This window comes from Lolium perenne, chromosome 2, assembly GCF_019359855.2.
Source record: "Lolium perenne isolate Kyuss_39 chromosome 2, Kyuss_2.0, whole genome shotgun sequence".
In the NCBI taxonomy this organism is placed as follows: domain Eukaryota; kingdom Viridiplantae; phylum Streptophyta; class Magnoliopsida; order Poales; family Poaceae; genus Lolium; species Lolium perenne.
Genome location: NC_067245.2, coordinates 215,495,088 through 215,523,086, shown reverse-complemented (window position 1 = coordinate 215,523,086; position 27,999 = coordinate 215,495,088). Strand labels below are relative to the sequence as shown.

The 27,999-nt window shown below is 48.6% G+C and overlaps 3 protein-coding genes and 1 long non-coding RNA gene across 4 annotated transcripts; 3 read left to right on the top strand and 1 right to left on the bottom strand.

Moving 5' to 3' along the window:
• Positions 1–4,490: 4,490 nt before the first annotated feature.
• LOC139835726 (uncharacterized) lies at positions 4,491–17,359 on the top strand. The gene is made up of 7 exons (XM_071825589.1): positions 4,491–5,386; positions 14,186–14,430; positions 14,598–14,628; positions 15,040–15,166; positions 15,719–16,324; positions 16,435–16,526; positions 17,101–17,359. The coding sequence occupies exons 1-7, from the start codon at positions 4,491–4,493 to the stop codon at positions 17,357–17,359; spliced, it is 2,256 nt and encodes a 751-aa protein (XP_071681690.1).
• A 909-nt stretch (positions 17,360–18,268) lies between these two features.
• LOC139835725 (uncharacterized) lies at positions 18,269–19,442 on the bottom strand. Its single transcript, XM_071825588.1, has 3 exons — positions 19,233–19,442; positions 18,753–19,145; positions 18,269–18,298 (listed from the first exon to the last, which is right to left on the bottom strand). The coding sequence occupies exons 1-3, from the start codon at positions 19,440–19,442 to the stop codon at positions 18,269–18,271; spliced, it is 633 nt and encodes a 210-aa protein (XP_071681689.1).
• Positions 19,443–24,788: 5,346 nt separating this feature from the next.
• Positions 24,789–25,702, top strand: LOC127329139 (uncharacterized mitochondrial protein AtMg00810-like). Its single transcript, XM_051355681.1, has 2 exons — positions 24,789–25,560; positions 25,683–25,702. The coding sequence occupies exons 1-2, from the start codon at positions 24,789–24,791 to the stop codon at positions 25,700–25,702; spliced, it is 792 nt and encodes a 263-aa protein (XP_051211641.1).
• A 314-nt stretch (positions 25,703–26,016) lies between these two features.
• LOC127330431 (uncharacterized) lies at positions 26,017–26,867 on the top strand. The gene is made up of 2 exons (XR_007869284.1): positions 26,017–26,095; positions 26,670–26,867. It is a non-coding gene; the product is annotated as an uncharacterized lncRNA (long non-coding RNA).
• Positions 26,868–27,999: the final 1,132 nt, after the last annotated feature.

Here is a 27,999-nt window from a genome sequence, read left to right as displayed (position 1 = left end):
CTCACGGAGGAACTCGATGAGCGCGCTTTCCTATGCGACATCTAGGTCAGCCGAGGTGTTGACCGTTTTCTTCGGATCAGTAGGGTGCACCTGCAGTTTCTTGGTTTCCTTCGCAGTATCGAACTCATCGGATCTTGCGTTTCGATTGTCGGCTGGCGGCTGTGTGTGATCTGTTATGGCGTCGATCGCGTTGAGTTCTTCCTTGGCTCCAAACTTCGAGGCGATCTTCTGAAACTCCCTGTCGCAGTTGTCTGACCGAGCGAAGCTGCCGTGAACGGTTATTGGGGTCCCGTTGTTGCCTGGCATCTTTAGTTTCAGGTATGCATAATGAGGCACGGCCATGAATTTGGCAAACGCAGGTCTGCCGAGGATGGCGTGGTACTGAGATTCCCAGTCGACTACCTCGAACTCAACCCTTTCTTTCCTGAAATTACTGGGCGTGCCGAAGACTACGTCCAACGATGTTTTACCCAGCGAGTAGGCGGGTCGAGTCGGTATAATGCCGTGGAACCCTGTGTCGGATTCTTTTAGCATGTCGACTGTTAAACCCATTGCCCTCATTGTGCTGGCGAATAACAGGTTCAAGCCGCTTCCACCGTCCATAAATACTTTGCCCATATTGTATCCTCCAATCTGTGCTTCCAGGACAAGGGCCGCGTGACCGGGCCTTGGGACGGCTTTCGGGTGATCCGCCCTGCTGAAGGTGATGCTCTGATCTGACCAATCGATAAAATCCGGCGTATCAACCATGGCGACTTCCGCGTATTTTACTTCTCGGGAGAACTTTTTGATTTCTCTTTTCGAAAAGCTGGTTTTGTGGATCATGTTGATCTGTCCACGCAGTGCTGGGAATGCCTCGACTGGTTCATATTCGTCTTTTTCCATTGGCTCGTATGGTTCTGGTACATATGGCTCTGGCTGATGACCATAGGACCTTGCTTTCTCTTCCATTATGCGAACTCTTGATGTGGCTTCAGCTCTAAGATCGTCGCAGAACTGCCGAATCTCTAAGAAGTGTCGGCAGTTCCTTAACAGATGGCTGGACTTCTCCCGACCATCCTTAGGATCGAAATAAGAGTGGAGATAACATGGCGCCTCAAGTTGCTCTGTAGCTGAGAGGTGTGGAGAACGGGTGCGTCCTCTGATTGATGACATGTCATAGCATCGAGAGTGGACCACTGTTCTGCCTTCCTCTTCACGGTGCGAACTTCTTCGTCTCTTTCTGTGCCCAGCTGCGGCGTCGAGATTTTCCCGGTTGCTCTCTCGCATGCTTCTGGGCGAAGCTTTTAGGGTTGCTGCCGAAGGGTCACCCTCCTGAGGCACGGCCTTTGAGTGGGACGCGCCGGCCCCGGGGAGGCGAAGAAAACCCCCGGAGTCGACGACGAAGTGGACACCACCGAAAACAGCTTCCGTGTTGCGAGACGATGCCATAGAATTCGGGTGAGGCTCTTCGCGGCGCGGCACAAATTCGAAGGATCCGCAGCGGATCGGATCTCTTGACTTTGCTGGCGTCTGTGACTCGAGTAAGAACGCCGCGGATGTAACTGGTGCTACCGATGACCTGCCCTGTGCCGACAGATTTCCCACAGACGGCGCCAATTGTCGAGGGTACTCCTCGCCAATGCCCTCCGATAGGGGCTTAGGGTTGATGGAATCCTGTAGGCTGACACGAGACATCGGTTCACAGACAAGCGGGGAGAGCGATTTACCCAGGTTCGGGGCCCTCGATGAGGTAAAACCCTTACGTCCTGCCTGTCTGTTCTTTGATTATGATGATAATGGGTTACAATGGGGTGCCGAATACTTCGGCTGAGATCTAGTCGAGATTGCTATTGCTAGGGTTACCTAGCTCTAAGCTTTTCTGGGCTAAGATTGCTAAGATTGTTCGTGTCCTCGGCAGCCCCTCTCCTGGCCTTTATATAGGAGGCTAGGTCTCAAGGGTACTAACCGAGTACGACTAGGTTTACAGTACTTTTTAGATCTAATCTTTCCTTGTTGACTGCTTTTTTGTCTTGCCCGCCAAGGTTTCTTCCGGTGCGCTGTCCAGGTGGCCCATCTAGCCTTCGGGTGTCTTCATGGGCCTCCAATTGGTCAATACAGGATAGGGCAACGTCGGTTACTCGAAGGGTAATGCCCACGTCACCTTGACCTTGAATCCTATCGATGTACTCGTCCAACCACTCAAAATGCTTGCAACTGCGTAGATCCTGAAACCAATTCCCAAATCAGAACGATGAACCCTAATTCCCAAATCAGAAATATGAACCCTAATCCCCAAATCGGCACAAAAAGCAGAAATTGGACACACCAAAATGAAATTGGGAGAGGTATAACCAAGATCTGACCTTCCCCAGCTCTGGCTTGCTTTCGCACTTGACATACTCGCGCCCAAGATTGCCGTGCGTGTCGGACATGGTGACACGCCGCTTCAGGGGGGCGGTACGGGGGCAATCCGGGCAACTCGTCATCGGCACTGGACCATATTGCGGCCAGCAGGATTGGGAGGATGAAGCGCTCGACATCTGCCGCCGCGATTTGTCGCCGGAGCCCGAGAAGAAGAGGGGAGAGGGGTGGAAGATGCGGGCAACGGTCGGAATGGTGGCGTTGGATGGCTCCGGGGAGTGGCGGCTCTGTTTTCTGTTGTTAGTTGTGGGTCCCACGCCGTGACGTGGACAACTGGTGGGTCCCGCGCTTGAGGCCCCCTCGGCTGATGTGTATAAGTTGTGGGACCCGTGCTTGAGGCCCATCGGCTGATGTGTATAAGTTGTAGGACCCGCGACGATCACATAATACTACCACTAACCTGTGTCTGGGCCGACTGTCGCACATAGGCTATTTGGGCCATCTTAGCTGTCGCACGAGAGCTATTTCCACCAACAACGTCGCATTCTGGACGCGTTTCTCCAACGACGTCGCATAGGAGCTATTGACCCCAAAAACAATCCCTGGTGATACACCAAATGAACGCAGCTAAAGGGCAATTGAAAATAATATGATCAATATTTTCAATCGTCCCGCAGTTGACATAAAGATCAGAGGTAGGCCAGTTGCACTTGACCAGCTCAGCAGCCGACTAAATCATTCTTACATTCCTGACACCTGTAGGATTTTGTAGAAAACCTTCCATTTTTCTCAAGGTCCCAATTTACCACGTCCTCACAATCATACAAGGTCACACTTCAATAATCTGAGCAAGTTCAAGACATTTCCTTTCCTCTAAAAAAAGGAAAGGTTCAGTGTCCCATTAATAATCACCTCAGGCCCAGCCACTGTATCCAATTGTTTCTCACGGCACAAGAAAATTTCAGAAAAAATAGTTTTAAGTGGGCACTGTCCTAGACTCCTAGCTAGATATCAACCCAAAAACCAAGTTTTTTTTCTCCATTACCCACCGTACCTGCCCACCTTTTAACTAGAGCCACGTTTGAACCAATTTTTTTATTGTGTGCAATCCTTTCCACCAACATTCTCGTCGGATTGGTAAAATCCACCATCACCCATATATTTGCATCTTAGTATTGGAAGCTAAGGTCCTTAGGCCCACTTTCCAGTTTGTAAATCCATTTATTTAGCAAGCAAATGTTTCTAACTCTTGTCACAGAGGCAAAACCCAAGGCCACCAAATTCCTTGGGTTCACTAAGCTGAGCCCATTTCACCGTGTGATATTTCTTGTTACCCCCACACACCTTCCCAAAAGAACATAGTTCTGGACATATCCATCTTATAATGGTTGCCCTCATTTAGAAAGTAGAACCCCATGGGCCATGGCATAGGTAGGAATGTTGTCCAGACATGCATCAATCAAGACAGACCTAGCTCCTGAAGATGCCTGAGCATTAAAGCCATTATCCAGTCTTTTATCAGTTTTCTTAGCCACAAAATCCAGCTCTTTACCTAAAAATAAACATGTATTGACGGAAATATATATGTTTGTGAGTTGGAGGTAAGTTCAACAAAGTGCTACTTCATTCAAGCATGGGTTAGCCTTATGTGACGTTCTTTCTTTGCTACAGGGTCTATATACGAGGAAAATAATACTGACATAGTCACCTTAAACCCACTAGATGTTGATAATCTGTTTAATTTTTTATCAACCTGGAGATGGAAGCAGTGATTTTCCTTAACGTTAGTGCGGCACACAAATAAAAGTAGGAAGAGTGTTCCCTCGCGACTGCACATTACAATAAGTGTAGGAGGAGCTTGTTAGAATTGTAATTATTATCTAACTCTCTGTCTTGTAGCACACGCCTATACATGTTGTATACGGACGTGTATGTTGTATTGGTCATATATATACATGTGGAACGGGCTGGGTTGTTCACCCAAGCACCAAACCCTAAACCTTGTTTTCTTGACTTGGTATCAGAGCCAACGCAGCCGCCGCTGCGATCTCATCTGCCGCCGCCGCCGAGAGACCTCTCCTCAGCGCGCCGTGATGACTTCCCCTCTTTAACTCTCCACCTTCGTCGGGTCGACTTCCTCTTCCCCGATGGCGAGCGCCTCCGCAGGAACCGTCCCGGTTCCCCCGTTCCGGTTGGAGGCTGGCAACTTCAATCTCTGGAAGGGCATAGTCCTTCCCAACCTTGCCGGCGCTGGACTGCATCGTCAACTCGACGCAACTGCCGTCGTGCCTGCAAAGACGATCACCGAGGGAGACGGCGACAAGGCCGTGACAATCCCTAACCCCCAGTATGATAACTGGTGGACTCAGGATCAGCGCCTCATCGGGCTGCTCCTCGGCTCCATGGAGCCCAACATTGCCAACCAGCTTATCGGTTGTCAAACCGCCGCTGCAGTCTGGGCCGGCGTCCACGACTTGTATGACGCTCAGATCCGCGCCAATGTGCGCCACATCCGTCGACAGCTCGTAACGATGAGGAAGGAGGATCTTTCCGCTGCAGAATACATGCAGAAGATGAAAGGCTATGCAGATGCAATGGCCGCCGCCAGTGCTCCCATCACCGATGATGAACTCGTTGACTACATTGTCATCGGTATGGGCTCTGCGTACAACCATGTCACCGCCTCGCACTCGCGTGGCTCCGACGCGTCGGTCCCCTACGCCACCTTCTACGCCGACATCCTTTCCTTTGAATCCCTCCAAGCACAGCAGGCGCAAAACGAGGGATGGTCGTCGTCGGTGAACGCGGCGGTGCGTCCTAACCCCACCTTTCCAATTGGAGGATTCCCTCGCCCCAATGGTGGTGACGGCCAGCAGGGGCAGCCTCGTCATGGATGCAACACTGGCGGCTACGGCCGCAATGAGGGCGGCAGCTACGGCCGCAACGATGGAGGCGGCTACGGCCGCAATGATGGCAGCCGCAATGGCGACAACGGTGGAGGCTGGAACAACGGTCGCAATGGCGGCCATCAGCAGCGTCGTTGGTGAAGGAGATATGCCCTAGAGGCAATAATAAAGTGGTTATTATTTATATCTCTATGTTTATGATAAATGTTTATATGTCATGCTATAATTGTATTAACCGAAACATTAGTACATGTGTGATATGTAGACAACAAGAAGTCCCTAGTATGCCTCTTAAACTAGCTTGTTGATTAATAGATGATTAGTTTCATAATCATGAACATTGGATGTTATTAATAACAAGGTTATATCATTATATGAATGATGTAATGGACACACCCAATTAAGCGTAGCATAAGATCTCGTCATTAAGTTATTTGCTATAAGCTTTCGATACATAGTTACCTAGTCCTTATGACCATGAGATCATGTAAATCACTTATACCGGAAAGGTACTTTGATTACACCAAACGCCACTGCGTAAATGGGTGGTTATAAAGGTGGGATTAAGTATCCGGAAAGTATGAGTTGAGGCATATGGATCAACAGTGGGATTTGTCCATCCCGATGACGGATAGATATACTCTGGGCCCTCTCGGTGGAATGTCGTCTAATGTCTTGCATGCATATGAATAAGTTCATAAGAGACCACATACCACGGTACGAGTAAAGAGTACTTGTCAGGAGACGAGGTTGAACAAGGTATAGAGTGATACCGAAGATCAAACATCGGACAAGTAAAATATCGCGTGACAAAGGGAATTGGTATTGTATGTGAATGGTTCATTCGATCACTAAAGTCATCGTTGAATATGTGGGAGCCATTATGGATCTCCAGATCCCGCTATTGGTTATTGGTCGGAGTGAGTACTCAACCATGTCCACATAGTTCGCGAACCGTAGGGTGACACACTTAAAGTTGGATGTTGAAATGGTAGAACTTGAATATGGAATGGAGTTCGAATATTTGTTCGGAGTCCCGGATGAGATCCCGGACATCACGAGGAGTTCCGGAATGGTCCGGAGAATAAGATTCATATATAGGATGTCATTTTATGTGAATTAAAATGATGCGGAAGGTTCTATGGAAGGTTCTAGAAGGTTCTAGAAAAGTCCGGAAGAAACCACTAAGGAAGGTGGAGTCCCGGAGGGACTCCACCTCCATGGCCGGCCAACCCTAGTGGGGGAGGAGTCCCAAGTGGACTCCCCCTTTGGGGGCCGGCCACCCCCCCATATGGAAGGTGGAACTCCCACCTCTAGTGGGAGTCCTAGCTTGGGTAGGTTTCCCTATCATATGGAAGGTTTTGGGTTCGGGTCTTATTCGGAGATTTGTAGTCCAACCCTTGGGGCTTCCACCTATATAATGAGGGACAAGGGGAGGGGGCCGGCCACCTCAAGAACCACCAAGGTGGCCGCACCCCTTAGTGGCCGGCACCCCCCTCTCCCCAAACCCTAGCTGCCCCGCTCCTCCACTTCCCGCACACTTAGCGAAGCTCCGCCGGACTTCTCCACCACCACCGACACCACGCCGTCGTGCTGTCGGATTCAAGAGGAGCTACTACTTCCGCTGCCCGCTGGAACGGGGAGGTGGACGTCATCTTCATCAACAACCGAACGTGTGACCGAGTACGGAGGTGCTGCCCGTTCGTGGCGCCGGAGGGATCATGATCAAGATCTTCTACGCGCTTTTGCAAGCGGCAAGTGAACGTCTACCGCAGCAACAAGAGCCTCCTCTTGTAGGCTTTGGAATCTCTTCAAGGGTGAGACTCGATAAACCCCTCGTTGCTACCGTCTTCTAGATTGCATCTTGGCTTGGATTGCGTGTTCGCGGTAGGAAATTTTTTGTTTTCTATGCAACGTTATCCTACAGTGGTATCAGAGCCGTGTCTATGCATAGATGGTTGCACGAGTAGAACACAATGGTTTTGTGGGCGTTGATGCTCTTGTTATCTTTAGTTTGAGTACTTTGCATCTTTGTGGCATAGTGGGATGAAGCGGCTCGGACTAACTTTACATGACCGCGTTCATGAGACTTGTTCCTCGTTCGACATGCAACTTGTATTGCATAAGAGGCTTTGCAGGTGTCTATCTCTCCTACTATAGTGAAGATTCAATTTACTCTTCTATTGAAAACATTAGTATCAACGTTGTGGTTCATGTTCGTAGGTAAATTAGATCTCTCTCGAAAACCCTAAGCCACGTAAAATATGCAAACCAAATTAGAGATGTCTAACTTGTTTTTGCAGGGTTTGGTGATGTGATATGGCCATAATGTGATGATGAATATGTATGAGATGATCATTATTGTATTGTGGCAACCGGCAGGAGCCTTATGGTTGTCTTTAAATTTCATGTTGAGTAGTATTTCAAAGTAGTTGTAATAGTTGCTACATGGAGGACAATCATGAAGACGGCGCCATTGACCTTGACGCTACGCCGACGATGATGGAGATCATGCCCGAAGATGATGGAGATCATGTCCGTGCTTTGGAGATGAAGATCAAAGGCGCAAAGACAAAAGGGCCATATCATATCACATATGAACTGCATGTGATGTTAATCCTTTTATGCATCTTATTTTGCTTAGATCGCGACGGTAGCATTATAAGATGATCCCTCACTAAAATCTCAAGATAATAAAGTGTTCATCCTTAGTAGCACCGTTACCAAGTCTTGTCGGTTCGAAGCATCTCGTGATGATCGGGTGTGATAGAATCAACAAGTACATACAACGGGTGCAAGACAGTTTTGCACATGCGGATACTAAGGTGGCCTTGACGAGCCTAGCATGTACAGACATGGTCTCGGAACACGTGATACCGAAAGGTAGAGCATGAATCATATGGTTGATATGATGAACACTTTGAGTGTTCGCCATTGAAATCACACCTTGTCTCGTGATGATCGGGCTTAGGTGCGGTGGATTTGGTTCGTGTGATCACTAAGACAATGCGAGGGATATTGTTTTGAGTGGGAGTTCACCTAGTTTTTTTTTTAATTATGTTGAATTAAAATTTGAACTCAATTTGTCATAAACTTAGTCTAAACTTTTGCAAATATATGTTGTAGAGATGGCGTCCCCAATCAATTTTAACCAGTTCCTAGAGAAAGAGAAACTTAAGAGCAACGGTAGCAACTTCACCGACTGGTTCCGTCATGTGAGGATCTTCCTCTCTGGCGGAAATCTGCAATATGTGCTTGATGCACCGCTAGGTGACCCTCCTGCAGAAACTGAAACCGATGAAGTAAAAGCAGTTTACGAGACTCGGAAGATTCGGTACTCTCAAGTTCAGTGTGCCATCCTATGCAGTCTGGAATCCGATCTTCAAAAACGTTTTGAGCACCACGATCCTCATGAGTTGATTGAAGAGCTGAAAGCTATTTTTGAGACTCATACGGCCGTGGAATGCTATGAAGCATCGAAAAAATTCTTCAGCTGCATGATGGAAGAAGGCAGCTCCGTTAGTGAGCACATGCTCGCCATAACCGGGCATGCGAAGAAACTCAGTGACTTGGGAATAGTGATTCCTAACAGACTGGGGATTAATCGTGTCCTTCAATCACTGCCACCAAGTTACAAGAACTTTGTGATGAACTACAATATGCAGAACATGAACAAGGAGTTACCTGAACTCTTTGGCATGCTAAAAGCTGCTGAGATTGAGATCAAGAAAGAGCACCAAGTGTTGATGGTCAACAAGACCACCAGTTTCAAGAAACAGGGCAAGTCTAAGGGAAAATTCAAGAAGGGTGGCAAGAAAGCTGCCACGCCTCCTATGAAACCTAAGAACGGCCCTAAGCCTGATGCTGAGTGCTATTACTGCAAGGAGAAGGGACACTGGAAGCGTAATTGCTCCAAGTATCTGGCTGATCTGAAGAGCGGCCTTGTCAAGAAGAAGAAAGAAGGTATATCTGATATACATGTTATAGATGTTTATCTCACTGGTTCTCGTTCTAGTACCTGGGTATTTGATACTGGTTCGGTTGCTCATATTTGTAACTCGAAACAGGAACTAAATAATAAACGACAACTGCTGAAAGATGAAGTGACGATGCGCGTTGGAAACGGATCCAAGGTCAATGTGATCGCAGTCGGCACACTTCCTCTACATCTACCTTCGGGATTAGTTTTAAGCCTAAATAATTGTTATTATGTACCTGCGTTGAGCATGAACATTATATCTGGATCTTGTTTAATGCAAGACGGTTATTCATTCAAGTCTGAGAATAATGGTTGTTCTATTTTTATGAATAATATCTTTTATGGTCGAGCACCACAAAAGAATGGCTTATTTCTGTTAGATCTCGATAGTAGTGATACGCATATACATAACATTGATGCTAAGCGAATTAAATTAAATGATAATTCTACTTATATGTGGCAATCGCTGCCTTGGTCATATTAGAGTGAAACGCATGAAGAAACTCCATACTGATGGATTACTTGAATCACTTGACTTTGAGTCACTTGATAGATGCGAAGCATGTCTAATGGGTAAAATGACTAAGACTCCATTTTCTGGTATGATGGAGCGAGCTACTGACTTATTGGAAATCATACATACCGATGTGTGCGGACCAATGAGCGTAGCATCGCGCGGTGGTTATCGTTATGTTCTAACCTTCACAGATGATCTGAGTAGATATGGGTATATCTATTTCATGAAACATAAATCCGAAACTTTCGAGAAGTTTAAGGAATTTCAAAGTGAAGTAGAAAATCAACGTAACAAGAAGATTAAATTTCTACGATCTGATCGTGGAGGTGAATATCTGAGTTATGAGTTTGACATGCATTTAAAGAAATGCGGAATACTTTCACAATTGACACCGCCGGGAACACCACAACGAAACGGTGTGTCCGAACGTCGTAATCGAACTCTCTTAGATATGGTTCGTTCTATGATGTCTCTTACTGATTTGCCGTTATCATTTTGGAGTTATGCATTAGAGACAGCCGCATTCACTTTAAATAGAGCACCATCAAAATCCGTAGAAACGACACCGTATGAATTATGGTTTAATAAGAAACCTAAGCTGTCGTTCCTTAAAGTTTAGGGTTGCGAAGCCTATGTAAAGAAGTTACAACCGGACAAGCTAGAACCCAAAGCGGAGAAATGCGTCTTCATAGGATACCCTAAGGAAACTATAGGGTACACTTTCTATCACAGATCCGAAGGCAAAATCTTTGTTGCTAAGAACGGAACCTTTCTTGAGAAAGAATTTCTCACTAAAGAAGTGACTAGAAGAAAAGTAGAACTCGATGAGATTGATGAATCTATACTCGTTGATCAGAGTAGCGCAGTACCGGAAGTTGCACCTGTACCGCCTACACCGGCAACAGAGGAAGTTAATGATAATGATCATGAAACTTCGAACGAGGAAACTACTGAACCTCGCAGATCGACAAGGGAACGTGCCACTCCTGATTGGTATGATCCTTGTCTAAATGTCATGATTGTAGATAACAATGATGAGGACCCTGCGACGTATGAAGAAGCGATGATGAGCCCAGATTCCAACAAATGGCAAGAAGCCATGAAATCCGAAATGGGATCCATGTATAATAACAAAGTATGGACTTTGGTAGACTTACCTGATAGCCGAAAGGCTGTCGAGAATAAATGGATCTTCAAGAGAAAAACAGATGCTGATGGTAATATTACTGTCTATAAAGCTCAACTTGTCGCAAAGGGTTTCCGACAAATTCAAGGAGTTGACTACGATGAGACTTTCTCACCTGTAGCGAAGCTAAAATCTGTGAGGATTTTGTTAGCAATAGCTGCATTTTTCGATTATGAGATTTGGCAGATGGATGTCAAAACGGCGTTCCTTAATGGAGACATTGAGGAAGAGTTGTATATGGTACAACCCAAAGGTTTTGTCGATCCAAAAAATGCTGACAAAGTATGCAAACTTCAGCGTTCAATCCATGGACTGAAGCAAGCATCGAGAAGTTGGAACCGACGCTTTGATAAGGTGATCAAAGACTTCGGGTTTATACAGTGTCATGGAGAGGCCTGTATTTACAAGAAAGTGAGTGGGAGCTCTGTAGCATTCCTGATATTATATCTAGATGACATATTATTGATCGGGAATGATATAGAACTATTAAGCAGTGTTAAAGGTTATTTGAATAATAGTTTTTCAATGAAAGACCTTGGTGAAGCATCGTATATATTAGGCATCAAGATTTATAGAGATAGATCAAGACGCCTAATAGGGCTATCACAGAGTACATATCTGGACAAGATTCTAAAGAAGTTTAGAATGGACGAAAGTAAGAAAGGGTTCTTACCTATGTTACTGTGCAAGGTCTTGAGTAAGACTCAAGGACCTACTACTGACAGAAGAAAGAGAAAGGATGAGTAAAATCCCCTATGCCTCGGCAGTAGGATCTATCATGTATGCCATGCTATGTACTAGACCGGATATAGCACATGCTGTTAGTTTGACTAGCAGATATCAAAGTGATCCAGGAATGGAACACTGGACAGCGGTCAAGAATATCCTGAAGTACTTGAAAAGAACTAAGGATATGTTTCTTTGTTATGGAGGTGACCAAGAGCTCGTTGTAAGTGGTTACACCGATGCAAGTTGGAACACTGATCCTGATGACTCTAAGTCACAATCTGGGTATGTGTTTATATTGAATGGTGCTGCAAGATGGCTGGGCAAGCTCGAAGCAAAGTGCACGGTGGCGAAGTCTTCAACAGAATCAGAGTACATAGCGGCTTCAGAGGCTTCATCAGAAGCGGTATGGATGAAGAGGTTCATTGTAGAGCTCGGTGTGGTTCCTAGTGCATTGGACCCATTAATCATTTATTGTGATAACATGGGTGCCATCGCCAATGCACAAGAGCCAAGGTCACACAAGAGACTGAAGCATATCAAGCTGCGTTACCACTCGATTCACGAGTACATCGAAGATGGAGAAGTAAAGATTTGCAAAGTACACACTGATCTGAATGTAGCAGATCCGTTGACTAAAGCTCTCCCTAGGGCAAAGCATGACCAACACCAGAATGCCATGGGTGTTAGGTATATTACAATGTAATCTAGATTATTGACTCTAGTGCAAGTGGGAGACTGAAGGAGATATGCCCTAGAGGCAATAATAAAGTGGTTATTATTTATATCTCTATGTTTATGATAAATGTTTATATGTCATGCTATAATTGTATTAACCTAAACATTAGTACATGTGTGATATGTAGACAACAAGAAGTCCCTAGTATGCCTCTTAAACTAGCTTGTTGATTAATGGATGATTAGTTTCATAATCATGAACATTGGATGTTATTAATAACAAGGTTATATCATTATATGAATGATGTAATGGACACACCCAATTAAGCGTAGCATAAGATCTCGTCATTAAGATATTTTCTATAAGCTTTCGATACATAGTTACCTAGTCCTTATGACCATGAGATCATGTAAATCACTTATACCGGAAAGGTACTTTGATTACACCAAACGCCACTGCGTAAATGGGTGGTTATAAAGGTGGGATTAAGTATCCGGAAAGTATGAGTTGAGGCATATGGATCAACAGTGGGATTTGTCCATCCCGATGACGGATAGATATACTCTGGGCCCTCTCGGTGGAATGTCGTCTAATGTCTTGCAAGCATATGAATAAGTTCATAAGATACCACATACCACGGTACGAGTAAAGAGTACTTGTCAGGAGACGAGGTTGAACAAGGTATAGAGTGATACCAAAGATCAAACCTCGGACAAGTAAAATATCGCGTGACAAAGGGAATTGGTATTGTATGTGAATGGTTAATTCGATCACTAAAGTCATCGTTGAATATGTGGGAGCCATTATGGATCTCCAGATCCCGCTATTGGTTATTGGTCGGAGTGAGTACTCAACCATGTCCACATAGTTCGCGAACCGTAGGGTGACACACTTAAAGTTGGATGTTGAAATGGTAGAACTTGAATATGGAATGGAGTTCGAATATTTGTTCGGAGTCCCGGATGAGATCCCGGACATCACGAGGAGTTCCGGAATGGTCCGGAGAATAAGATTCATATATAGGATGTCATTTTATGTGAATTAAAATGATGCGGAAGGTTCTATGGAAGGTTCTAGAAGGTTCTAGAAAAGTCCGGAAGAAACCACCAAGGAAGGTGGAGTCCCGGAGGGACTCCACCTCCATGGCCGGCCAACCCTAGTGGGGGAGGAGTCCCAAGTGGACTCCCCCTTTGGGGGCCGGCCACCCCCCCATATGGAAGGTGGAACTCCCACCTCTAGTGAGAGTCCTAGCTTGGGTAGGTTTCCCTATCATATGGAAGGTTTTGGGTTCGGGTCTTATTCGGAGACTTGTAGTCCAACCCTTGGGGCTTCCACCTATATAATGAGGGACAAGGGGAGGGGGCCGGCCACCTCAAGAACCACCAAGGTGGCCGCACCCCTTAGTGGCCGGCGCCCCCCTCTCCCCAAACCCTAGCCGCCCTGCTCCTCCACTTCCCGCACGCTTAGCGAAGCTCCGCCGGACTTCTCCACCACCACCGACACCACGCCGTCGTGCTGTCGGATTCAAGAGGAGCTACTACTTCCGCTGCCCGCTGGAACGGGGAGGTGGACGTCGTCTTCATCAACAACCGAACGTGTGACCGAGTACGGAGGTGCTGCCCGTTCGTGGCGCCGGAGGGATCGTGATCAAGATCTTCTACGCGCTTTTGCAAGCGGCAAGTGAACGTCTACCGCAGCAACAAGAGCCTCCTCTTGTAGGCTTTGGAATCTCTTCAAGGGTGAGACTCGATAAACCCCTCGTTGCTACCGTCTTCTAGATTGCATCTTGGCTTGGATTGCGTGTTCGCGGTAGGAAATTTTTTGTTTTCTATGCAACGTTATCCTACAGTTGGAGGCCTAAATGCCAGATTTGTGGCAATTGGGGACACGTCGCCAAGGACTGTCGCAACCGCTTCGACGCCAATTTTCAGCCACCGCAGCAGAAGAGTGGCAACGCTGCAACAACAAACTACAACAACAATCCCTGGATCATGGACTCCGAGACGACTGATCACCTCACCAACGAGCTAGCACGTCTTCAGGCATACGAGCGCTACGGTGGCAAGGATCAGGTCCAAGTAGCAAATGGTGCAGGTCTGTCAATTTCGCACATTGGTCAATCACTTTTAGCTGGTTCATCTCTTCACCTTAAAAATATATTCCATGTGCCTGATGCCCGTCTTAGCCTTCTCTCCGTTTATCGTCTCGTTTGTGATAATCATGTGTTTGTTGAGTTTCATCGTGATTTTTTCTGTGTCAAGGACATAACCACGAGGAGGGCTCTGCTTCTCGGTAGGAGTGAAGGTGGCCTCTACCCCATCCCGTTCGGCAAGGAGTCGTCTCGTCGTGTGTCAGCTGGTGCAACTTCTCAACAGTGGCACCAACGTCTAGGTCATCCATCCAATAATGTAGTTCAAAAAATTGTTAGTTCCAATGAGCTTTCGTGTTCTCCGTCAAACAATAATTATTTAGTATGTGATGCTTGTCAACGTGCTAAAAGTCATCAGTTACCCTACTCATTGTCCTCTCGTGTTTCTACTGTACCTCTTGAATTAATTCATACTGATGTCTGGGGTCCAGCTAGCGTTTCTTCTCGGGGGGTACAAATACTATGTCAGCTTTGTCGATGACTACTCCCGGTTCACTTGGATATATCTTCTTAAACATAAGTCTGATGTTGAACAAATATTCTATGCTTTTCAGACTCATGTCGAGCGTCTTCTCAATGCTAAGATTAAAGCGGTTCAGTCTGATTGGGGTGGTGAATACCATCGTCTTCACCGATACTTTGAGCGCACAGGGGTTGTTCACCGTGTCTCGTGTCCTCACAGTTCCCAACAAAATGGAGTTGCCGAGCGCAAACACCGGCACCTAGTTGAAACAGGCCTAGCACTTCTTGCTCATTCACAACTTCCTCTTCGCTTTTGGGACGAAGCCCTTCTCATAGCCTGTTATCTCATTAACCGTATGCCTACTCCTGTCATCAACAAAGAAACACCACTATATCGCCTAATGCATGTTCAGCCCAACTATTCCTTTCTCCGTATCTTCGGGGTGTGCTTGTTGGCCTAGTCTTCGCAAATACAACTCTCATAAACTAGAATTCCGTTCTAAGATGTGTGTGTTTCTGGGGTATAGTCCCATACATAAGGGGTACAAGTGCTTAGATCGAACCACAGGAAGAATCTACACCTCCCGTGACATGGTGTTTGATGAGTCTTAGTTTCCGTTTTCCACTCCCGGTGTGTCGGTTGATGTGTCCACTCTTGAACAAGCCATTCGTTTTCCGTCTGATGAACCAGTTACTAGTGAACTAGTGCAGAATTATGATCTGTCTTATTTGTCTACTGATCCATCTGTTCCAAGTGCTGTCTCTTTACAGGTGCCAGACGGATCGCCACTTGAGTCCGCCGATGGTGTGGCGATTGACGCCAGCGCTCCCTTGCATGCTGTGATCGACGTGCATGGCGCGTCCATGCACGCGCAGGAGCCGAGCAGCACCATCGAGCCGCTGAGCGGTAATGGCGAGCCGAGCCGGCCTCCTGCATCGCCCGCACCTGCTGCTCCCAGGCAGCCCACGTCGCCTTCTGCTGCTCCTCCAGCAGCCGCGAATCAACATGCCATGATAACGCGCCACCGTGACCAGACTCGTCGTGAGAAAAGCTACACCGATGGTACCGTGCGGTATGATCTGCGTCGTCGGGCGTTCTTTGCGGCGCCGACATCTCATCGCGATGCTCTCCGTGAACCTGCATGGCAATCGGTGATGTCTGCTGAGTTTGATGCACTTCAACAGAATGGCACGTGGATTCTTGTCCCACGGCCGCCTGGTGTCAATGTTGTGGGCAGCAAGTGGATCTTTAAAACGAAGCATCATCCGGATGGATCCATTGACAAGCGTAAAGCGCGGTTAGTTGCGCGAGGTTTTACACAGCAGCATGGAATTGACTATGGCGATACTTTCAGCCCGGTGGTGAAGGCTGCCACAGTTCGCATTATACTGTCTCTCGCAGTTTCTCGTGGATGGAGCCTTCGGCAGGTGGACGTCAGTAATGCGTTTCTACATGGGTTTTTTTGGCTGAGGATGTCTATATGCAGCAGCCGCCTGGTTTCGAGGACACCCGGTATCCTTCTCATGTTTGCAAGCTTCAGAGCTCCATCTATGGTCTGAAACAGTCGCCGCGTGCATGGTATGCTCGTCTGAGTCAGCTTCTTTATCGACTTGGTTTCTCCTCCTCTAAGGCGGATACATCCTTGTTCTTTTATTCGCGTGCTGGAGTGCAGATTTTTATGTTGGTCTATGTCGATGACATTGTCATTGCCGGCTCTACTCCAGAGGTGGTTGATGTTCTGGTTCGAGCTCTCTCCAGTAATTTTCCTATCAAGGATTTGGGTCATTTGGAATATTTCCTTGGATTGGAGGCCACTTACAATTCCGGGGGGATAACCTTGACTCAACGAAAGTATGCACTTGATCTTCTTCATCGAGTCAACATGGAGAATTGTAACCCGGCCACCACTCCACTTTCCGTATCAGAGACTTTGGCGAGAGACACCGGTACACCACTCAGTTCAGATGATGCTCATCGGTATCGCAGTGTGGTAGGTGGGTTGCAGTATTTGACACACACCAGGCTAGATATCTCGTTTGCTGTCAACAAAGTTTGTCAGTCCTGTCACAACCTATGGATGTTCATTGGGAATCTGTCAAGCGAATTCTACGTTATGTCAAGGGACACTGGAAACAGGCTTACGTTTCCACAGGTCCACATTTACAGTCATCAGTATTTTTACAGATGCTGATTGGGCTGGATGTGTTGATGATAGGCGGTCCACCAGTGGATTTGCAGTATTTGTTGGTCCAAATCTTGTTTCTTGGAGTGCAAAGAAGCAACCTACTGTCTCGAGGTCTAGTACCGAGGCTGAGTATAAAGCATTGGCTAATGGAGCTGCCGAAGCTATTTGGGTAGATTCTCTACTCAAGGAACTTGGTGTTGTTCGGTCCTCCCATATTGTGGTGTGACAATCTAGGGACTACATATCTGACGGCAAATCCAGTCTTTCATGCTCGGAGTAAACACATAGAGTTGTGCGAGAACGAGTAGCCGCTGGTGACTTGGATGTCAGGTTCATATCCACTCATGACCAATTGGCTGATGTGTTTACTAAGCCAGCCACTAGACAGATGTTAGATAGATTCCGGTTCAATCTTAACCTTTGTTCATAGCGGTTTAGATTGAGGGGGAGTGTTAGAATTGTAATTATCATCTAACTCTGTCTGTCTTGTAGCACACGCCTATACGTGTTGTATACGGACGTGTATGTTGTATTGGTCATATATATACATGTGGAACGGGCTGGGTTGTTCACCCAAGCACCAAACCCTAAACCTTGTTTCTTGACTTAGCTTTCCCTCGTCAAAGCAAAATCTTGAAATACTCGTACGCCTTATTCATTGGAATAGAGTCAGTACAAAATTCAACTTAATCATACCAAGTTTTAACCGTGAATTTTGATTTTCGAAAATTAAACCCAAAATCAACTTCTTCATGTTTTGAGTTCAATCAGCAAAATCTACGTCATTTGACTAATTGATAACTGTTTTCAATTCCTAAAAAATACGGTCCCCAACTCACAAAACGGAAATCTCATCTAAATACGATGAAATTTTTACTCGCAGCGTCCAAGTTTCATCTAACAAATGAAAGAAGAAAAAGAGTATAGTTTGTCCGCACCAACCGACTAGAATGACAGGCAGATCAGCAATTGCCACTCAGTTATCTTCGGTAACTTCTCCTGAATTTTGTGGGCCGTGATGATTTTCCAACCGGATTAGTGTGACGGACCTCTATACTTTGCAACACTTTGTGTTTTTTCTATGTATTTTCTACATGACAAGTGCCTTCAGTTCAGAGTACGGAAATCTTAATATCTAACTGCCATTGACGCCAACGGTCATCATCTGTTTTGTCAGCAGAGCGCACAATGTTATGGGTAAAACCAAAACATTACCAACGGGAGAATTTGTCCCTCTCATAGCTATACGTTGTTAGATAGAATATAAGACCTCTTCGTATGTTTTAGCACGAATAGCACCCGCTTTGCGCATGACTCAAACTCAGCTTGGGCAGGATCAACTCCTTGAATTCCAGCTACTGAGCTAGCGCTCAGTTCTCGTCATGGGTAAAACCATGAAGGAAGCCATCTAAGTTAGCCCAGTACTGAAGAATTTTCTGCGTTTGTCCATGAAGACTCGTTGTTATATTATTTCTTGCTGCCGTGGCTCCGATTTTTTGGTTCTTGACATATAATTTCGTATTTCTGTAACTGCAAATAATACTGAGCTTGTAAAAGCGTTTATATGGGAAGGTTGTGTTTGGAGGCTTTTTACGGTACAAATTACTAGTCCCATAGACCAGTATGTGGGCCGCCCGAGCCCGGAGATGCTTGAGGCGGCGCTCCTCGAGGCGCAGGTAGGCCACGGCCTGCTCGAAGGTGGGCGTGGTGAGGAGCGTGAGGTTGGAGGCGGCGTTGCTGAGATCCTCGCCGAGACCTGCCGACAGGGTGGACAGCATGATCTTGTCATCGATCGGGAACTCCAAGTCACGGAGCTCATCGGAGAGGCTCTTCAGCTTGAGGGCGTACTCGTCGAGAGACAGGTCGTTCTGGTGGGTGTCAAAGAACTCCTGCTGGAGGAAGGTGACCCGCTGGATTTTGTTGTCGGTGAAGAGACAGGTGATCTTGGCCCAGACCGTGTGGGCGGAGTCGCCGTCGCGGACGACGGTGCGGAAGATGTCGTTGGAGACGGTCTAGTAGAACCAGCGGATGATGGTGGCGTCGATCGCGAGCCACTCGGGGTCGTGCGGCATGGCGAGGAGGTCGATGGTGCCATCGACGTGATCGAGGAGATCATACTCGCGGAAGAGCAGCCCGAAGTACGTCTTCCACGGGAACAAGTTGGCAGCGGTGGTGGAGAGCTTCACCGGCACGCGCTCGGCGATGGGGATGTCGCGGATGACGGCGATGGAGGGGTCGGCGAAGGGGTTGTTGCTACCGGAGCGGGAGGAGTTGAAGGGGTCGGAGCCGGAGGAGGAGAAACCGGCCATGGCGGAAGCGGTGGTGGTGGTGGGAGGCGGAAGCGGCTAGGGCTGGGGTTGGGGTGGAGGCCGGCGGCGCCCGGGGTGGGGAGGGGCAGCGGCTAGGGTTGGGAGGAGGAGGGCCGGCGGCGCCCAGGTGGAGAGGGGCGGCGGCTAGGGCTAGAGAGGGGAGGGTGGCCAGCGGCTAGGTCAGGACCCGAAGGGTCTATGATACCATGTAGAAGAGATATTGGAGATTGCACAGCACCAATAGGACCGGCTGCTCATATATATATACAGGCGGACACATGTATAATTACAGGTACAACCCTGAAAAAACACGGAGACCTATACCTATACAATATGTTACTCAACAGTATTGAGCGAGAGACCGTTTAGGCAGGTAATCTTTTTTTTTTGCTGTAAGGCCAGGTTGGTCCACGATTAGGGGTAGTCGATCTTTCTCTCTCCAAAGAAAGCTACCATCGCTCTCACACGTACCCGCTCACCCCCTGCCGTCGGTCTTGCCTCCATAGATAGGGAATTACAGATCGGAGCCCCTTCCGGCCGTTGCTATCCACCATTTTTCTCCCTGATGTCTCCGAGCTCCCTTCTGCTTGGCTAGCTCTTCTTCCGTTTTTTTCTTTTCTTTGCTGGAACTTAACCACGAACAGATGCAGTTGGCTGCACTGCAACTTGGTGCACAGGAACATTGGCGTGACTAGTTGAAGCTTGCTGGACACCAAAAAATGCAGGAAGTAGTCATTTTGCTGCAGCTTGATCTTGCTTCTCAAAGAAATGCCGGTGTGGCCGCGGTACTGCCGTGAGGAGCAGGCGTACGCGACAACATGCAGCTTGCCCTGGAGCTCGCCGGGCGCGCCGGCACGAGCAGCCTTGCCGTTGCGGTGCGCAAGAGGTAGGTCCGCCTCGTGCTCCTCGCCGGCAGGTCGGCGCTGTGTTGGCTCCACGGTGGGGCGATTTACACAAAATAAACTATAGCACAGATTGACCCTTTGGGCAAACTATTTCACTCATCTAACCCTTTTTTGTGGCGCCTATGTGAGCAGCGCCACACTTCACTGTGCGATGGGCGCCACACATCTTGCCTGCGTGGCGTGCATGCGCGTGCGTGGTCTACAGCTGCCAACGTAGAAGCATGTGTGGCGCCCTTGCCATAGGTGCCACATTACTCTTTATAAATAAACGTTGTCTACAGTTAACAGGACATAGTGGTAGCTTAGCTCGTTGAAGCCTTTGGTGCAAATCTGTAGTTCTTGAGTTCAAATCTCCAAAATATTTGATTTATTTTTACTATTTAAAATTGTGCTAGATATTGTAGTTTGTTCTAAAATATAGAACCCAGCTCCGTATTGTTTTTAAAACTTTTTATCATTTTTTAAATCATTGTAGGAATCCAAAATGAAACATACTGCCTCCTATCCAGTGATATCATTAAATCTCAAAATATCAAGTGCAATTTCTGCCTATCCAGTGATATCATTAAGTCTTAATTACAGTCTAAAATACGAATTGAGTCTCACGTTCAAGATATTTTTGCTACTTGCAACACCATTTACAACTAAAATAAATCTTTTCCGAAATCTGGTAAATCGGGCCTACAGAGAAACAGATGATTGACCTCACTAACTGGTTGTCTCGTGATTCTTGAGTTGTACTTGTTGAATATATTGTGTACGTGTGCGTTATGTAACCGGCCCACCTCCTAGTTTCTTGTATAGTTAAGATAGAGGCCCGCATCATGTATCATATATACGTGCCAAGGTGCACCGATCAATGTATTCCGCCTGCACCCAAAACCCTAGCCTTCTACATGGTATCAGATTCCTCCCTCGATTCCTAACCTAGCCGCCGCCGCCGCGCCCTCCCTGCGCCGCCGCCGTCGCCTACCCTCGAGCCGCCGCCGCCGCCGCCGCCTACCCTCGAGCCGCCGCCCCACCGCGCGCCTCTCCACCTCGACGCCGCCATGCAGTCCTCGGGCTCCTCCATCTCTTCCGGCAGCAACCCCTTTGCTGGCCCGGACATGGCTCTCATCCGCGACCTCAACATCGCCGATCGCGTCCCGGTAACCCTCAGCCAGACCTCCGCGTCCTACTCTCCTTGGAAGCGGTACTTCTCCCTCGTTTTTCGCGAGTTTCTTCTTCACAGCCACGTCGATGGCCCGTGGACTCCCGTCTCATGGTAAACGACGAGGAGTGGATGATCATCGACGCCACCATCATCCATTGGTTCTACCTCACCATCTCCACCGACCTCTTCCACACGGTGGTGGCCGACGAGGACGACGCCCGCGCCGTCTGGCTCAAGCTCAACGGTCTCTTCACCGACAACAAGCTCCAGCTCAAGGTCCTCCTTCATGGCGAGTTCTACGGGTGCCACCAGCTCGACTCCTCCATCGACGACTACTGCATGCGCCTCAAGAAGATTGCGGACGAGCTTCGCGATCTTGGCGAGCCCATCGGCGACGAGCTGCTCATCACCACCTTCACCGCCGGCCTGCACGAGGACTACGGGAACGCCGCCTCCAACCTCACCCTGCTCCCGGACCCCACCTTCCCCAAGGTCGTGGCGTACCTCAAGCTCAAGCAGCGTCGGCTGCGGATGGTGCGGTCCCGCGCGACGCACACCGCCCTCACCACCGGCACCCGCGCCGGACCGGCGCCCCCCGTCGCTCGCCCTCCGCCGCCTGGCTTCCCCCACCCGCCGGCCTACCAGCCGGCGCCGCCACCACCGCAACCGGCCCCACCCGCCAACGCCAACAACCGTCGCAGTGGGGGTCGTCGCGGCGGCCGCCAGCAGCAGCAGCAGCCCTAGGCGCAGCAACAGCCCACGGGCGGCGCTGCCCGTCCGCAGCAGTTCTTGCAGCCGGCCCCTTGGTACGCCGGGCAGAACTCTTGGACCAGCGTCGTGCATGCCTACACCATGCCGGTCCCCCGCGCGCCTGCCCCCGGCGTCCTTGGCCCGCGGCCACCCTCCCACAAGGCGTACTTCGCCGCGCCGCAGCAGCACATGCAGCCCTACGGGTCCTACATGGTAGGGCATCCGTCGCAGCCAGGCGGGCTGCCACCGCTGCCCCCGATGCCACCTGCGCCCTGGGATCCGGCCCTCCTCGCCGCGCTGCACGCCGCTCCGACACCGACCGCCTACGCTGGCGGTGGCGACTGGCACATGGACACGGGCGCCTCCGCCATATGGCCGCCCACCCCGGTACCCTTCATACCTCCCGCCCCGTCACCACTTCTACTCGCATTACCGTCGGAGATTGCTCCTCTCTTCCTATCACTCATATAGGCCATGCATCTCTTCCGTCTACGTCCACTCCACTCTCATTGTCTAACGTCTTAGTTTCTCCTAACCTCATCAAAAATCTTGTCTCTGTTAAACAATTTACACGTGATAATCCTGTGACTGTTGAGTTTGACTTGTTTGGTTTCTCTGTCAAGGATTCCCGAACCCGGATGGTGCTCCTCCGATGTGACAGTCCCGGCGACCTCTACCCAGTGCACTCCTCGCCCTCCACATCCGCCGCCCCCGTCGCCCTCGCCACCGGTGTGGATCTTTGGCACGCTCGCTTGGGTCATCCCAACCCCGCCACTCTTCGTCACATTCTTAGGAGTTTTTCTTTCACGTGTAATAAGATCGCTGATCATTCTTGTCATGCGTGTCGTCTTGGCAGACATACTAGGCTTTCGTTTCAGGCTTCTTCTCATGTCGCCTCCTACCCTTTTGAATTAATCCATAGTGATGTTTGGACCTCTCCAGTTGCAAGTAATACGGGCTATACTTATTACCTTGTCATCCTCGATGATTTCTCCCATTATGTGTGGACCTTCCCGTTGCGCCGCAAGTCCGATACTCTCGCCACTCTTGCCGCGTTTTATTCCTATGTCGCCACGCAGTTTGGTCGTCCCATTCTTGCGTTGCAAACAGACAACGGGAAGGAGTTTGACAACCTCGTTGTTCGCACTCTCCTCACCACCCATGGCACCACTTTTCGCCTCACATGCCCTTACACTTCGCAACAGAATGGTCGCGCCGAACGCGTCCTCCGCACTCTCAATGACTGCGTTCGCACTCTCCTCTTTCACGCCTACATGCCTCTGCGTTTCTGGCCTGACGCGCTCTCTACAGCCACTCTCCTTCTTAATATTCGCCCATGCCGCACCCGCGGGAACTTCGCCCCTCACCATCTTCTCTTCGGTGCACCACCTTCTTATGACGAGCTTCGCATCTTTGGCTGTCTCAGCTATCCTAGCATCGCCGCTACTGCGCCTCATAAGCTTGCACCCCGCTCGCTAGCCTGCGTCTTCCTTGGCTACCCCCCCCCCCCCCCCCAACACCAAAGGATATCGCTGCTATGATCCCGTCTCCCATCGCGTCTTCACGTCGCGAGACGTTTACTTTGACGAGATGCAGTTTCCTTTTCAGCAGGTACCCGCCGCCACTCCTTCACCGCCGGTACTCGCCTCGCCGTCCACCACGGACGGTTCTGGACGGTCCAGCCTTGGGCCGCCCCCTGGCTTCGGCGCTGCATGCGCCTCGGGACGTGTTGCGACCCTCCCTGGTCGCGCCCCCTTGCCGCCAGGCTGCCCACAGTCCGACTCCGACTCGGAGTCCGACACGCCGCCCGCTGCACCGCCTTGGCGTCGCCCACCCCTTCGGCCCCTGGCGCGGCCGCTGCACCGCCTTCGGCATCGCCCGCCCCTTCGGCCCCTGGCGCCCCTTCGGCCCCTGGCGCGGCCGGGGCCGACCGTCGCCCCTACGACGCGGTCTCGGACCGGTACTCACCGCCCGAGTCTGAGATACTCTAGCGACGAGTATCTCCTTGCGGCCTCCACGTCCGAGCCCTCTCCGATTCCCGTCTCCGTACGGGCAGCTCTTCGGGATCCTCACTGGTTCGCTGCGATGCAGGAGGAGTACGCCGCCCTACAGCGGAACCGCACCTGGACACTGGTTCCTCGGCCACCTCGCGCCAATGTCATCAGTGGCAAGTGGGTCTTTCGGCACAAGACTCACTCCGATGGTACCCTTGAGCGCTACAAGGCTCGTTGGGTGGTCCGCGGTTTCCGTCAGTGTGCCGGCGTCGACTTCACCGAGACCTTTGCTCCGGTTGTTAAACCGGGCACGATTCGCACCGTGCTGCAGCTTGCGGTCTCTCGTGGCTGGCCAGTTCACCAGATGGATGTCTCCAATGCGTTTCTTCATGGATACCTTACTGGGCAGGTCTATTGTGAGCAACCTACTGGCTTTGTCGATGCTTCTCATCCTGGACATGTGTGCTTGCTATCTCGGTCGCTCTACGGCCTCAAGCAAGCCCCTCGCGCCTAGTACTAGCGGATCGCCAGCTTTCTGCAGACTATGGGCTTCTGCGTTACTCGCTCGGATGCCTCGTTGTTCGTCTATCACCAGGGTGACATGACTGCCTACTTGCTCCTGTATGTTGACGACATCATCCTCGCGACCTCCTCAGCTGCTCTCCTTCAGCAGCTTACTCTCCGGCTACGTGACGAGTTTGCCATCAAGGATCTGGGAGCTCTTCATTACTTCCTTGGCATTGAGGTCACTCGGCTTCCTGATGGCTTCTTTCTTCATCAGCAGAAGTATGCCCATGAATTACTTGAGCGCGCCGGTATGCTCAACTGTCATCCTGTCGCCACACCTGTGGACACGAAGGCCAAGGTTTCAGCTCTCGACGGTTCCCCAGCTTCTGATGCTCCGTTCTACCGATCTATGGTTGGAGCTCTTCAGTACCTGACGCTCACACGCCCAGACTTGCAGTATGCTGTTCAGCAGGTGTATCTCCATATGCACGGTCCTCGTGATTCCCATTGGACGCTCGTCAAACGGATTCTCCGCTATATCTGTGGCACGACGCATCTTGGACTCACTCTCACAGCGTCCCCCTCTATGGAGATGGTGGCCTATTCGGATGCTGACTGGGCTGGATGCCCCGACACTCGGCGCTCTACCTCTGGCTACTGCGTATACCTCGGTTCGTCACTCGTTTCCTGGTCATCGAAACGACAGCCTACTGTCTCGCGCTCTAGCGCGGAGGCTGAGTACCGAGCTGTGGCCAACGCCGTTGCCGAGTGCACATGGCTCCGACAGCTGCTTCAGGAGTTGCATCACGGTGTGTCCCGCGCTACAGTTGTCTACTGCGACAATGTTTCGGCCATATATCTCTCCGCCAACCCCGTTCATCATCGCCGGACGAAGCACATTGAGCTTGACATTCACTTCGTACGCGACCAGGTTGCTCTCGGACAGACTAGGGTTCTTCATGTTCCGACTGCGCAACAGTTTGCCGATGTGATGACCAAGGGATTGCCGACTTCTACTTTTGAGGAGTTTCGTTCCAGTCTCTGTGTCTCTGGCGACGCTTCGACTGCGGGGGGGGGGGGGGGGGGGTGTGTGTGTGTGTTGAATATATTGTGTACGTGTGCGTTATGTAACCGGCCCACCTCCTAGTTTCTTGTATAGTTGAAGTAGAGGCCCGCATCATGTATCATATATACGTGCCAAGGTGCACCGATCAATGTATTCAGCTTGCACCCAAAACCCTAGCCTTCTACAGTACTGTCCAATTTTCCTATTAATTGCAGCAAGCATGCTTATGACGTGGTCTGGTGAGAGGAGTTCAAATTAGTATGGCTCGACTAATATAGGTGAGTCAATTTCTTACTCTAATATTATATCCTCTTTTTGCTCAACCTAATGATAACGTTGGTAAAAGGTCTATCCAAGAAGCATTACCCAGCCTCGGTCAGCTACTTTACATTTTGTTTTGCGTGAGTGAGATGAGAATATTAGAGATTAATAGAACTAATTTATTGTATACTAACTGAATAGAGGCTCCATTTGAGTCTCCATCATAAATATGTAACATACTAGAAAATCTTTGTGTATGTTTCTGTCATCTTTATATATATACATTAACTAGAAAGAAGCATGTGGGAATAGAGGCTCCATTTGAGCCTCCATCATAAAGATATAACATACTAGAAAATCTTTGTGTATGTTCATGCTATCTTTATATATAAAAAATAATGTTCAACTACATTAGCTAATCAGAAGCATGTGGGAACTCACCTATATTCATGGTATAGAGCTTTTCAAAACAGTGTCATACATAACAGATTTGACTTGGTGTTAATATTTTGTGTCAACTGATTCAGTTCCTGAGCTGACATTATTTGCAAGATTGCATCTGTTTGGTCATTGTTTACACATATTTTGCAGGTAATGTTCCTCTTGAAGGAAAAGGACATTGAAATTTTTCATGATGCAACTATTTAAAGACATGCATCCGACTGAGTGGTGACATAGGACTGGTTAGAAGTGGTTGTTCGAGTTTAGTGAGTTTATTTCATATTTGGCCAATGGTATGTATTAAACAATGATGCTTTGTTTTGTGAAGACTTCAAGAGTTCTACATTTTACAGATTCTCTTATGTATTTATACCATCTACTCTGTCCTTATTGTCTTGAAGATATGTGACTTATGTTCTTTATAAATAGCCAGCCAGAGCGCTATATTTTCTACACCTTGCCACTGAATTGATTGCTATTCATTAAATGCTATTCATTAAAGAATGTAACCGATGGTAGTAACTGAACATCATAACATGGCATTATCTTCACTAACCCTTCAGGTAGCGAGATGAAATACATACTTAACTAGAAAATGATGGAATCCAATCAGACTAAAACATTCACATACCCTGCAAAAAAAATACATTGACATTAGAGCCATGTCTTGGTAGTTCTACCTCATTATACCCAAAAAAAAATAGTTCACTATTCAATTCTTTTAATTCTCACAACATCATATTTATCATTTTTATAAATATTGGGACGGGCGCAGCAACGCGCACTTTCATGGTCTAGTGCATCTTATGATAAACTAATAGCAATGGTTTAGCTTGTGTTTATTTCTCTAATAAGTAGATCGGCCACGCTATGTACATGCGTATCAATTAAAACAAATAGGAGGCAGTATGTTTCATTTTGGACTCCTACAATGATTTAAAAAATGATAAAAAGTTTTAAAAATAATACGGAGCTGGGTTCTATATTTTAGGACATACTACAATGTCTAGCACAATTTTAAAAAAGTAAAAATAAAATAAAGTATTTTGGAAATTTGAACTCAAGACCTACAGATTTACACCAAAGACTTCAACCAGCTGAGCTACCATTATGTCCTGTCAACTCTAGACAACGTTTATTTATAAAGAGTAGTGTGGCGCCCATGGCAAGGGCGCCACACATGCTTCCACGTTGGCAGCTGTAGCCCACGCACGCGCATGCACGCCACGTAGGCAAGATATGTGGCGCCCATCGCATGGGCACCACACAGTGAAGTGTGGCGCCGCTCGCATAGGCGCCACAAAAAAAGGTTAGATGAGTGAAATAGTTTGTCCAAAGGGTCAGTCTGTACTATAGTTTCAGAAAAGGGTTATTTTTGTGTAAATCGCCCCGCGGCGCATGCGCATGCGCATGCGCGGCCAAGCGACGGGATGCATCACCATCATTGGGTGTCGCGTCCACCTTCAGCTGCTTGTGCAGT